At 43.8% G+C, this 14,287-nt stretch overlaps 1 protein-coding gene across 4 annotated transcripts in view; it reads left to right on the plus strand.

The window, feature by feature from the left end:
* Nucleotides 1–230: 230 nt before the first annotated feature.
* Nucleotides 231–14,287, plus strand: part of AFF2 (AF4/FMR2 family member 2) — a 467,806-nt gene continuing 453,749 nt past the window's right edge. For all 4 annotated transcript variants that reach the window (XM_041740303.1, XM_041740305.1, XM_041740304.1 and 1 more), the window contains exon 1: nt 231–373. In XM_041740303.1, the coding sequence (XP_041596237.1) occupies nt 327–373 (47 nt within the window). In that variant the 5' untranslated portion in view covers nt 231–326. The remainder of the gene's footprint in view (nt 374–14,287) is intronic.

Genomic DNA, 14,287 nt, shown 5'->3' on the forward strand with positions numbered 1-14,287 from the left:
GCGGGCGGCCCCGCCGGCCCGAGCCCCCAGCGCCTGCAGTCGCAGCGTCGGGGCGCTGGGCGCGCGGGCAGCTGCGAAGCGAGCGGACCCGAGCGGGCGGCCGGGCACTTCGTAGCCCCGTGCCGCCGCCGCCGCCGCTCCGGAGCGCAGGACCCGGCACCCCCGGCGCCCGCCGCCGCCGCCGATGCGGCCTGGGCACTTTTAGCCGGGCGGGAGGGCCGGAGAGCCGGGCCGCCGGGAGCAGCGAGCGAGCCGCGCCGAAACCCGCGCCGACCCGCCGCGAGCAGGGACGGACGCCCGCCTGCCGCCGCCGCCGCCCGGCCGCTATGGATCTATTCGACTTTTTCAGGGACTGGGACTTGGAGCAGCAGTGGTAGGTGTTGAATTTTGCCTTCTCCGTGCTACGCAGGTCCCCCGGCTGGGGCTGGGCTTTTCGCCTTTGTTAAGAGGAGCCGGGGCTGTGGTGGGGGCGCCCCAGACGCCCTCCCACTTGATCTCAGCCACCTCTGGCCCCGCCGCCGCGACTCCTCGGTCGGGTGCCCGGGCGGGGGGGGCGGGGGCGGGAGGTGCGGGCAGAGGGTGGGATGCGGGTCCCCACAGCGTCGCTTGGCACTCCCAAGTCCAAAGAGTTGCGTCTGGCCCAAATCGGAACCCGTGCCGCCCGGGGGGTTAGCCGCACGACCTCCGCGGGGATTTTGTATGCGCACCGCTGGCCCCGGCCGGTCCCCCGGCGCACCGGATCCTGCCCGTCCCCAGTGCTTCAACTTTCCAGGTGTCCAGCCGCGGGGACAGGCGGCGGCAAGGTGCCGCCGGCCTCCCTCCGCTTCCTCTGCGGCCACCTCCCCCCCCCCGCCGCCACCTCCGTCCCCGCGCCGCGCGCACACCTTCCCTGCCACTCGCTCAGCCCAAGTTCCCCGCTCTCGGGCGCCTGGTGGCTTCGGGGGCCACCAAGCGGGGGTCCCCGGGCCGACTTCGGCGTTGCCTTTCTAGCCTGAGGGGTTTTGAAGTTGGCCCCCCGAAGTCGGCTGCTCGGACGTCTGTGCACATTTCATTGCCGGCTGGACCCCTATCCGCCCCCACTGGGAGGCGGCCGCAGGTTTCTGTAATGGGCACCCACCTCGGATTCCAAGATTTAGTCAGCTTTACCCAAAATACCGTAAACTTGTCTCTGAGAGCGTTTTGAAAGATGGTGCAAAGGTGATTGGGGAGCCGGAAAGTTGTTACTCACTGCATGCTGTGCGCGCGCGTGTGCATAAATAGTGATATACATATCTATTAACTTCTTAAAAAACTCCATCTACTGCCACATGCGTTATTATTGTTAATCCGTCACAATATTTTAACATATCAATCGCCCCCCCACAGCCCGTGGAATGAGACGGGGGTGGGGGGGACGATGCGGCTGCACCGATTTAGAATTGCATTCTTGGTTATTGCCTTTTTAAATGTAGTTAGGGTAATCCACAATAGCGACCGATTGTGCGAAATCTTCTGCAATGTTAAACTGCTAGCAGCCGTTGGCTATGAATGCTGTGTATTTTTACAAGGATTTCCCTTGCTGATGTGATATTTTAGGCAATTTCCTTCTTTAGAAAAGGGTCATACTCTTAGCCAATAGCTTCATTATGCCAATCGTGACTCCCTTAGTTGCAAATCCAAGATAATCAGAACTTAAATGCATTTTATTTTATAGCAATTCCGGGTAAATCCTTGAAGCCACAAATTACGCTGTATCAGTATTAATCTGTAAGGCATTTTTGATACCATGCAGGGTTTTATCAGCCCTGCAGAAAAACATTATGTTACGATTTTTAATAACCATGCTGTTATTTAAAAGTAAGGATCACAATAAAATTACTCCTCAATTAAATATTATGCTCCTGCACACAGCCTTTACTCTGCTTCACTAATTTATTTTGCAGACAACTGATAACCACAGCATTACTATTTGCATACGATTTGCCTAATATATGGTGTGGGTAACATCATTAATTTAACAGACGTTGTTATAATTGATTTCGTGGGTGTAGTTCAAATGTCAAACATATCCAAGGTATTAGGTTTTTAAAAATGTGTTTGTTATATGATTTTAATTTCAATTGAATCTTAGACACATTCACTTGCATATTTAATGGGGATGGGCTCTTTTGATTTCTTTTTTCAGAAAGACACGTCCCCCCCCCCCCTTCTTGGAGGGCTATTTTTTCCCTTACGAAGGAAAATTCAAAACCTTTTCTCCTCCAGTTCTGTAACTATGCCCCATCAGTTAAGAAACATGTAGACTTGGACACTCTGTAGATATTATGTGAAATACGGATGAATTAATGTAACACATCTGCATAAATAAGCTGGCCTTTACCCCCTGTGTGCAGGTTCCAGGGAAAATTCTCCTTCTTACTGTTTGATTGTGAGGGGCAAACTTCCTTATGAATCTCTAAACATTTGTAATGAGGTTTGTGCATCAGTTTTGACCCCCCCGTCCAAAAAAAAAGGGGGAACATAAATGTGACAATAGTGGATGAGCTCAAAAGCTTGATAGTGCCTTGAATGGAAATCTGTCCCTTTCTAAACTCTGTGGACATCTAGAGCATGCCAATTACATGTTCATTACATGTTCACTTCCCCTCCTGGGGAGTAAGTAGCTGCTTAGAGTGCTGGCATCCATTTCCCCCCCCCAGGAGGTCCAAGGAGGAAAAAGGCGCCAGCCAAGTGAAGGGTCTCATTTACATTGGATCTTTTCTCAACATTCACTTGTGGAACAGAAAACTCTGAGCTGTCTCTCCCGCAACCCTAGACATCTGACAACAAATGCATCAGGCCAGCGCAAAAACAAACTCATTTACCTAGACTTAATGAAGGAAGACTTTACATACACAGGCATATGTGTTATTTGCAAACACTTGACTACAGTAAACAAAAAGTACATGCCCATTTACAAACACACATTTGTCAGGATGAATGCAAATGGGAAGGATGGGGCATGAATGACGCTGCAGTGTGCTTCTGTGCTTGATGTCAACGCTCAGTGCCTAAAGGAACAGACCCCCTGCACAAACTGCACAAGTATCTTAATGGGTCATGCTCTGGACTCGACGAAAGGGCCAAAGCACAAGTTCTTTAAGATTCATGGATGAATGAGCAATGTTCACCTGAGTATGAATTTAATATGAACCATTCTGTGAAAGAGGAGGAAGGTGCAGAAATCTTGTCTGTGTGCACCAAAGACACCATTGCTGTCACAAAAAAATGAAAAAAAGGTAAAGAAAAAAATGAAATGGAGCTGTTTTAATCATTGCATAGATTTGCCTCTAGTAACTCAGTAAATGAATTCTTGAGGTGTCTGGAGATCTTGTGGCTAGATTTAGGCTTGTTTACCAGCAGTGGGGATGTCATTAATTCCCATTTAAGAGGGTATAAAAAGCAAAAGCAGAGAGCCTACAAAGCGTACAGCCTGTCAGTCCGGTGAGCACCACCTCCCCCCCCCCCCCCCCATATTGATCGGCTATTGCTTTGTGACAGGCCAAGGTCCTTTGTGGGGATGCTTCTCTTCTTTTCATTAATTAAAAAGAAAGAAAGAAAGAAGGACAGACAGATACAGAAAGGGACACATTCTTAAACATCAAAAATGAAAAGAAAACCACCATGGCAGCAAACTCAAACTGTGAAAAAGTCTAGTGAAAATTGTGGTGAGGCAGTTGTGACGGTGGCTGACTTCTCGCGGCGAAGGCCGGCAGCAATTGCTTGTAGTTTTCAGTGATGTCTCACAAGTAGCCTAATTAGAGGCGAGCTTGCACACGGGCAGTTATACAGGAAGAAACTTAAACTCACTAAACTGTTATATAAATAGAAAGTTCAAAGGTCTGCAAGGGGCTGTCAAGGCTGGGAAGGGGCCATGTGCACACCAGGCTTCTTCTCCTGGGGGTGGGGGGATGCAGGCCCCCCCCCCCCCCGGGGGGCTGCCCCAGCAGCCCCTGCTTTCCCCAGTTTTCCTCAACCTCACGGGGGAGGGGGAGACCCTGCCTTTCCAGACAAAAGTGAACTGTTTCAGATGCAGCCGGGCATGGCCCGTGCACTGCAGCAGCCTGGCCGCCACCGCCAGCTCCGGGTGCACAGGTCCTGCGAGGCCTCTGTGGCTGGCATCCTGCGCAAGAGGGGAACAGACCTGTTTATAGATGGGAAGGTGGGAAGGGGGTGGGGGGAGAACCCATCCTGTCCTGGCCTTGGGGTGGTAGGAATGTGGAGGCCTCAGGGCAGGTCCCTGTTTTGATTAAGGCCCACAGGTTGCCAGGATTTCTCATTCTCTACCTGCAGCCATTTATCTTTCCCCCTTCCCCTCTGTTTGTCTTCCATTAAAAGGGAGGCAGTCTGTGGTCTGTTTTCTTTGCTAGTACAATCTGCATTCTCCAGTGTGCTCGAGCATTCATTCAGCCACCCATTGGGGGTTGGGTCTCTTAAGGGAGCATATGGGGAGGCTAGACTTGAGGCGGTGAAATTAGCTGATGTGATAAGGTCTCCCCCCCAACCCCCCCCAACCCGCCCCCCCCCCCGCTCCAAGAATAAAAGCTATTTCTGTAAATCTTAAAAAGGCCCATCTATTGGGCAAGAAAGAAAATTATCTCATGTTAGAAATCAGTTTAATGATACATGAATTGTTTTGCTAATGATTCAGTCAAGCATTTAACAACTTTAAAATATACAAATCAAGATTGAAAATGACTGCCTCAAAAATGAATCTGTCATTATAGACATAAACGAGATTCCAAACATTTAAGCATTTTGTAGATGGATAAAAATTATATTGTATTTAAACATGCTAATTATTGTTGAATAGAAATGACTTTAATGTGCTGAACCTTTATTTCATGCCCATTATTCTTAGCTAAGACTATTTCTTGCGTGCAAAATTTGTACGCATTTTACGTAATTTCAGAATCATAAAGGTCCAATAAAATGGCCATCTCTGGAACCGTCTAGAAGCTATAGCCCTGTGAGCTTGTAGTTCCTACCTCAGAAAGCAAAACTGCCGCATACCTGATTAGCCTGTCATGTAGACAAAACAACTGGTACAGTGACAACATTTTTCACTTTTAATTTTGTCTTTCTTTTTCTGATTGTTGTGGGATAAAGAAAAATGAAAAAAACTTGTTTACTGTTAATGGAAAGAAATGTGTTGCTGGTTCAAGAACTTGAAACCACAACTCAAGGAAACCTTTTGAAGTGTGTGTGTGTGTGTGTGTGTGTGTGTATGCATCTGTGTGTGTGTTTCACCTGTGCATATTAGAACGCATCGTCATTGTTGCTACTATTATTTGAGTATTTACTCTGTGCCCCAGGCATCACCGAGTGCTTTAAATAGTCAATCTCACTTTATCCTTCACACATCTTTATGAGATAGGACCTGTTATGATCTCTATTTTACAGATGAAGTGATGGAATCACCAGCTACTTGGTGATGCAGTCCAGGTTCTACCTTTGATGGAGTTGACCCCCAGAGCCTGCACCACGGACAACTGACGTTTTGTCTGAGCCTTTTCGACATGTGGAATCCTTTCCCGTGTGTCACCTCATTTGGTCCTTGTAAAATAGGATATGCAGGTGGTATTCCCATTTTACAGATGAGCAAACAGCCCTAGAGAGGTTGTTTGATTCACTTAAGTTCACGCAACCTCGTTAGTGGTAGAACTAGGTCAGACATCTACATCTCCTAATTTCCAGGTCAGGTACCTCTCCCTGAAACCTCATTGCCTGTTATTTATTGTTATTGCAGGATTCTGAGCATTTAGCTGTCACTGAAACCAATGGATTGGATTGTGTATATCATACTTGTGTTAAAAAAAAATCTGTGGAATTCGCATGTAATTGACTAGCCATGGAAGTCTACTTTTTTCTTTTAAATACAAAAAAGAACAGTTCATGTACTGATATAATCTCTTAGCACTTCTTTGGTGGATGCCCCTTTAATGAAAACATGTGAATGGCAGATTTTATATATATATATATATATATATATATATATATATATATATATATATGAAAGAGGCAGAACTCAAGTCCTTGGGAACTGTCCATTTAAATTTGAATGCCTTCAGTTTGAAGATTTGACACCTGCACATAAAGAAGACCATGGTATATTTGGTTGTTTTAGAGCCCCAAAACTGGGAATCGGAGATTGGATGACATTTCTTTCCAAAGCTTAGTCACCTAAGTCCTTTGAATTGATCCTCACGATAACCTTTTGGGTTTGTCAGGACCAATATTGTTAGCTACATTTTATAGATGAGAAAACTGAAGTTCAGAGAGGTTAAATGCCTTGCCTAAGTTTACACAGTAAGTGGATGGTCTTAGGATTTGTGTTCATTGCTCTTTCACTGCGTTACTGCTATTGCATTAAGTCGTTTATGTTTAAATTTCCACACTGCTTCCTAGGGAATGGTGTATCACCCTCTTGCATCATCTAAGAGCACAGTGCCTTTCCCATTACAGGTGCTCGATAAACATCTGTTGATTGATGTTAGAGCCCGTCAACTCAGAGGGTCCTATGCAAATGCTTGTATCTTTCAAAGATAGTTGCTCAGTAAATCCTGGTGCTAGTACTGGCCCTCTGCCTCTTTGATAGAGTTTTAATTGTGTGTAATGTTTTTGAAGGGCTCCTAGCCAGTCTGGCCTCTATTGCGAATGTAATGAGAAAGAAAAATGGTTACAAAAAGACGCTTGAGAGGACGAGGCAAAATTAGAACCCATGTTATTTATTGGTGTGATTTAAAAAAAAAAAAAAAAAGAATTCCTGTGAATTCCAAGATACGCGTAGAACTGAGAAAGCCAACTTTTAAGGCATAGGACACGGGAGCTAACAGACTAGAATTGTGTCTCAATCCGTACGGAGAACGTTAAAGAAGAATGTGTGACAAAAATCTGAAGGAATTGAATGGTGGAGGTTGGGATTCCTCCAGCTTTCCTTGAGTTTCAGCCTTCATGACTTGTATTTCATCACGGGAAGGCTGTTTTTCTACTTAACTGTAGCAGATCCACGCCATAAATTATCATGACTGTTAAACAAAGGTCCAGCACTAGGTTCCTCTAATGTAAAACTTTTATGTTGCACTTTAATGAAATTTTATATGCATGTTCAAAGCAAGGCACACTTTACGCTGCGGAGAGGGCGATGCTCTGAATTGTTGAATTTATTTTAAAGTAAATCTTTTCGATGACCTTAGCTGCTAACATCCACCTACTTACTGAGCTGAGAAAAATTATCTGAGGGCTTAAATAAAATGGCATGATTTAAGCAGGGCTGACAATAGCACTACAGCGAGAATCTGATTTTGATTATGGATTGCTCGGTTTATGGAATGCCATTTTTTTTATATACCTGTGCATTTTGCTTCATTTGAAAAAGAAAATCAGCCAGTGATTTAAAGTAATCTTTGATTTGGTTCTTCAAGAGGCATGTGCTGGTATAGGAAGGTTTAAAAGCCACACATTGGGAAGTAAGCTAAGGAAACAGGGTTGGCTTTCATTACCAACTCAAAATCACTCATCTGTTTATTTTTTCAATGTTCCCTTTGGTGAAAAAAAAGGATAAGAAAAAAAAAACTTATTACCTCTGTCCTATGAAGAATGATTCATTTTGTTGCATTTCCAAATAAGTTTTGTTGCATTTCCAAATAGAGTTCTCTGTATTGTCTATGATCCTCAGTGGAAACCAGATCTCAGTAGCAGATACTGGTTCACTTGGTGGCCTTGATTAAACTATATGCCTGGAGTCCGAATTTTGTGTTCTGTAGGCAGCATATCTCCTGGAAATAGCATTGAAATGGTTTCTTTCTTTTACATTAATAAAAAGTAGAACTCCACTTATCTGGTAGTAATACTGCAATTGCAGTGTCTGCTTTAACAATCATTGGAAGAAGAAGTTTCATAGGAGTCTGATGTCTGCTTGGTCTGGGGGTCTCTAGCATGGTTTGATCAGACCAGCCAGCCAGAAGGAGCATGTTACGAAGTCAGTTTAACCTTCTGACTGTGGCAATATGTACACGAGGACCTAGCTATCTGGTGAACAATGAAAAATGAAATCACAGAGGCTTTACTTCTCCTTCCAGGATGTCAGTCAACTAATTTTTTAAACAAATTAATTTTCCAAAGGGACTGGTTGTTTTCGTGCCAGGTCGGCACAGCCACAGTAACTAAATTAAATTCCAGCATGATGGATGTTTCTGATGAAGTGCCATGGAATCATGGAGAGGTCTCATCAATTAGCCATTATTTATTTGCTGGCAAAAGGCTTGGCTCTGGTGTTTAGAAATTAATCAATCCCTCCAACCTGGTGCTTAAGGACTGGAGGGTGCTTCAGAATCGTGTGGTCCAGCCTCCTCATTATACAGATCCGGAGACTGAGGCCCAGGATGAGGAAATTGGCTTGCCCAAGGACACACGATCAGTAAGTGACACAGCTGGGTCGGGAGCCGGTGCCCTCATTCAGTGTTTGTCAACTGTCTCAAGAACTCTTTTTTTTTTTTTTTTTTTAGGAAAGAACTCTTTTCACTGTGTACCTGCTCTGTGCTCAGCACTTTGTGAGGTGGCCACTCTCTGGGGGAGGTGAAAGGAATACCAAGCTTGGTACCTCTGGTACCTCTGGCCCCACTGAATTGACAGCACAATGTAGAACTAGATTTAGGGAAATAGCGTGTCATGGATATAAGTAAAATAGGAATTCAGAGAGAGCGAGAATGTGAACTAGAGTCAAAGAAGTGGTCCTTATTGAGTGAAACTTTGAGTACCATCCACACAGTCCAGAGTGTAATGGAAAGCCAGAAATCTAGATTGTTTAGAGGGCCAGGAGTAGCCAACACTCAATAGTAAACAATGACCCTAGCCCCTTGAGTTCTCTGGTTTGACAGTAGCTTACACTTGTGACATCATTACCACAGTTATGTTTCACCGTGTGGATGGAGTGTTCTCATTAACACTGACCACCATTTGCTGGGGGGCAACCACAGAACTCTTGACAACTATCTTGACTCTCTGAATTATGGAATTATTTGCGCAAACATTCTTCAAATAAATACCAAATGAAAATTTGTTTTCCTGAATCAGTTGAAATAAATGCTTGTAAATTAGTACAATTGCTGACAAAATAGCTATTTTCTTTCCTTTAAAAAAGATTTATTTATTTATTGGGGGGGGGGAGCAAGCGCACACAAGCAAGAGGAGGGGCAGAGGGAGAGGGAGAAGCAGGCTGTGGGGCTGAAGCAGAGGGAGAGGGAGAAGCAGATGTGGGGTTCCATCCCAGGACCCTGAGATCATGACCCAAGCTAAAGGCAGACACTTAACCAACTGAACCACCCAAGCGCCTCCAAAATAGCTATTTTCAAAAGAAGTGTATGTTGTGGCTCTTGAGATATACCCAAATATATTTCTTCTTTTGTTTTTCTTCTTTTTTTAAATGAAGAATTAACTCATTTTTCTGGAAAGTGGGTACCAAGATTTTGACTTTTGCATTTCCTTTCCCTAAAGAGTGAGTTGGTGCCTTGGCACCATTTAATTAGGGTTTATATCTGTGTTTATGATTTGTTGTTTGGCCACCAAATAATTCTTTGTCTGGCTATCTCATCTGTCAGATCAGATCTTAGCTTGGTCTCTGGGAAGCCACTGGCTGTCATCCCCCTGCCTCCTCTGCCCAACAAACTCACGTACTCCTGCCCTGTCGTGTTAGACTCCCCTCCTCGGTGCTGACGTATCACCTTGAACATGACTTGTGATGTACCTGAACTGTCCTGAGGGATGGGAATACATCTTTTGTTTCTGTATTCCTAGTGTCTGATCCATTCAGAGTGCAGCATCATTCATTTATTGGTTTCATTCAGGCACTGTGTTAAGTCTCAAAATATGAGGTGTAGGTGGGAAGCCATAGTAATAATAAAGTGAAAATAATAAGCAGAGCTAACATTTCCAATGGGACAGGCTGGTTTGTGTTATCTGATTTCCCAGTTATACAAGGTGAGGAGACTGAGACATACGGGTTCAGTGACTCGCCCAAGGTCACACAGGTAGTATATTGCAGAGCTGAAATGAACACATAGGCCACCTGAATCCTCAGCTTCTCTGCTAACCCGAGAGGATACCCCAAGGGAGATGTTAGGCAAGTGGCAAGCATGTTGTGGGGCACCGCAGTGGATTGGGTTGATGAGGTCTTTGTCACCCAGCTTTGGTATTTACAAATCAGGCTGGGTTTGAGACAATAGAAAAATCGGAGATGTAGCTGGCCTGGTATCTACAGCAAGAGACCGCAAGATTCTCTCCTCTTGGATGTAAACAACAGATTAGGTGTATGGCAGGGGACCGCGATGATGTGTAAACTTTGAGTTAACTCAAACTTGACAACAACAGGAGCTCCCTGGGGATGGGTGTTTTGTTTTGTTTAGTTATATTCTCTAGTGCTTCGGCAGTGCTCACAACCTTGCCTGGCACACAGTAGGTGCTCAGTGATTTTTGCTAACTGAATAAATGGATGGATCTATGGTAACCTGCTTCATGCTTTGTGTGGTCAGGTTTGTGCAGAGAGAGTTCAGAGATGTGCAAGAATGAGGTCTAAAGAGAAGAGTTAGAATCACGGTGGTCAGACAGGTAGGTACAGGTGGGTGTGTTGCCTTGCCTTCAATAGATATATTCTTGAAATAGCGTGCTTATTAACATGCTGTCAGTTAAATGCTCTATATGTGCATCTTGCTTGCCAGGAATCCTGTGGGGAATTCTTTATTAGGGCTCCCTGATAGCCCTAACTAAGCTTACCAGGTTTGTGATTTTAGATTTTTTACATACAGCATTCCCCCACCCCCAATTTATGCCTACATTTAGTATCTATGTAATGCTGTGATGGTTATTGTGGCAACTTTAAAAAAAGATGTCTCAGTTTATTGTCATCATTGGATGAGACAATTTTTTTTCAGGCTTTTGACTAGTACTAAGTGTTGAGTGTCGGGGGAAGAACACACCTTCAACTTTTGCGGAGTATTTTTCTCCACACTTTTATAGCATTTTCTCCTGTGAGCCAGATGCCTTGTTTGTTTGTTTGTTTTGTCTTTCTTCTTTGTCTTTCTGCTTTGGTGGCTAACCTAGGATTTGGGTTTTCCTAACATTTATTTTTAGACTGAACACATTTTCTGTTTCAGCCTCTGGAGGATTAAGATTTCAGTTTTGTCCCAAGGATGTGCAGAAAAGGTTCCATATGTTTTGTGAAATGGTTTGCTAGTTGAGGTATGAGACCCAGCATTTGCAGAGCATCATGTCACATGCTTTACGCACAAGACCTCATTGAACACGCACGCCAAAAGAGGTGTTTTACCCCTGCCTTCACAGAATTAGAATCAGCTATGTCTGAGCCGGACATAATAGAGTTTGATGGGTGATGAGGAGCATCTTTTCTTGTGTCCTTTGGCCATCTGTGTGTCTTCTTTGGAAGAATATCTGCTCATGTCTTCTGTCCATTTTTTTAAATTAGATTATTTGTATTTACAGTGTTGAGTTTCATTTTTTATATAATCTAGATACTAGCCTTTTATCAAATAGGTGTCATTTCCAAGTATCCATCAACTGATGAATGGATAAAGAAGATGGAATATTACTTAGCCATGAAAAAGAACAAAACTTTGCCATTAGCAGTGACATGGATGCTGCTAGAGAATATCATGCTAAGTGAAATAGGCAGTCAGAGGAAGGCAAATACCATAGGATCTTGCTCACATGGAATTTAAGAAACAAAACAGAAAAGCAAAGGGAAAAGAGAGAGAGAAATTAAGAAACAGCCTCTTAACTACAGAGAACACACTGATGGTCACCAGAGGGGAGGTGGGGTGACAGGATGGGGCAAATAGGTGATGAGGATGATGGAGGGCACTTGTGCTAAGCGCCAGCCAATGTATGGAAATGTTGAATTACTGCATTGCACACCTGAAACGAACAGGACACTATATTTAAGTCATTGGAGTTAAAACCTAAAAAAATATTCTAATGGGAAACTTCAAAGTATTAAAAATAGTCTTGGAAAAGAACCTCTAAACATCTGTTTACTGTTTTCCCAGTGCAAAATTAAAGGTGACACAATGGACATTAAGGAAGACAGATAAAAGGTAATGGAAAAATCTGGGACATTTTAGTCCAGATAAAACACCCAAGTAGTTCAATTAATCAGATATTAAGATACATAGTGGGAGGAAGGACTGTAGGTACTTACAGGTCTTTAATATGTTAGGTCTCATAATCAGAAACGAAACATTCCTGAGTAGCAAAGATCCAGGAGAAGTGCAAGAGCTATAATGGACCTTTTTTTTTTTTAGATCTGCTTATTTATTTTGGAGAGAAGAGTGCAGGGGGAAGGGGCAGAGGGAGAGGGAGAGAGAGACTCAAGCAGAATCTGTGCTCAGCGCTCAGCACAGAGCTGGACATGGGGCTTGATCCTACCACCCTGAGATCACAACCTGAGCCAAAAAGCAAGAGTCAGATGCTCAACTGACTGCATTCCCCAGACGCCCCCACAATAGACCTTTTTTTTTTTTCCACAATAGACTTTTTTAAAAAAGTTAAATATAGGGCAGCCCGGGTGGCTCAGCAGTTTAGCGCCGCCTTCAGCCCAGGGCGTGATCCTGGAGACCCGGAATCGAGTCCCACGTCAGGCTCCCTACATGGAGCCTGCTTCTCCCTCTACCTGTGTCTCTGCCTCTCTCTCTCTCTCTGTGTGTGTGTCTCTCATGAATAAATAAATAAAAATCTTTTGAAAAAAGTTAAATATAAACTATATCCCTCTTGCTACAGTTAGACATTTTGACCAGTCAGTTTTGAAGTTCTATAATGGTGCGTATATATTCAGACTGAATAGTAGAAGTCCCCACCTAGAATGATGAAGCCCATTACTTTTGGATTTTGATTAGTATTTTACTCAGAAATTACACTAAATGCCAGTGCACACTCTAATGCCATTGAAAATTGACATGACTGGCACACTTCTACCATTCAAGGTTTTGTAAACAATTGCAGTTATTCGTGTATTTTCAGCAAAAAAATAGAAATTTGATGACCCTGTTTCAAGAGATGTAAAAAGCTAAAGTGAATTCTAAATGTAGATTAGTAGCAAATGATGACAGCCAAACTAGTATTACCTCAGTTGATTAATCTATAAGGATACTGGTCAATGATTTTAACCAACAGCTATGCATAGTAGAATCCTAATGGGATCTGTCTGTTAAAATTACATAAAGTAGAGCATTTGATTTATTTCATAGTTTCTCAAGGCTCAATTTTAACTTCATACAAATAATGCATTAGTCACCCGGGATAAATGACACATTGAATAAAGTTGTGATTTTGTCTGCTTTTCATAATCTGATTTAGCACAGGATTACATCTGGCCTCGTAGTTTATGCCTATCCTAAACGTTTGGAGGGAGAGTGGGATCCTTACATCTCCTGCTTCATATGTCATTAGATGAGAATGGACTGTATAGCCCTTGCCCAGCCTATGATGTGTGTGGAAGTCTTTCTAACTTGGGTGTAGTATTAAGAACTACCACATCTGGGGTCGCCTGGGTGGCTCAGGCAGTTAAACATCTGCCTTTGGCTCAGGTTCTGATCCCCGGGTCCTGGGATAGAGCCCTGCATCAGGCTCCCTGCTTAGCAGGGAGTCTGCTTCTCCCTCTCCCTCTGCCTCTCCCCTAGCTCATGTTCTCTATCTCTCAAATAAATAAAATCTTTTAGAAAACAGAACTACCACAGCTACAGTAAGGCAGATGGAAGGTTTTAGATGTTGTCCCACTTAATATGTGATGAGCTGACACATTTCAGTTTTGGTTGGTAACCAATTTGAGGTGGGTTACGTTTTCAGGCCTGGAATATGCATTATTATAAAGGACATTTAATGAAAGAACACAAATCACTAAAATTCACTAAAACAAGTTAAAAAGCAAGAGACCACCAAACTTTGCCTAGGTGCCACATTCCAGCCCACCATCTCTGGTCATGCCTTTACCCTTAGCCCTGGGGTTGGGAAGTATTTCCCTTGGCCCATGAATGGGGTAGTGGTTGCTCCAGGGGGGTATATCCCTCTGAGCCTTACCATGTCACCTACTACCCAATTTCCGGGCCGAGACCTGACAACTTTTTCTACTCTGATCACTGTTATTGCCATCTTTCATTAGGTTCGTTGCCGTAATGGAAGGTGGAAAGGTGAGTTTGTCCAACAGAAAAGCTTTGAAATCTGTTCGGCCTATAGTTGCATACCAAAATTAGAAGAAAGGAGG

The sequence above is a fragment of the Vulpes lagopus genome, chromosome X, assembly GCF_018345385.1.
Source record: "Vulpes lagopus strain Blue_001 chromosome X, ASM1834538v1, whole genome shotgun sequence".
Classification (NCBI taxonomy): Eukaryota; Metazoa; Chordata; class Mammalia; order Carnivora; family Canidae; genus Vulpes; species Vulpes lagopus.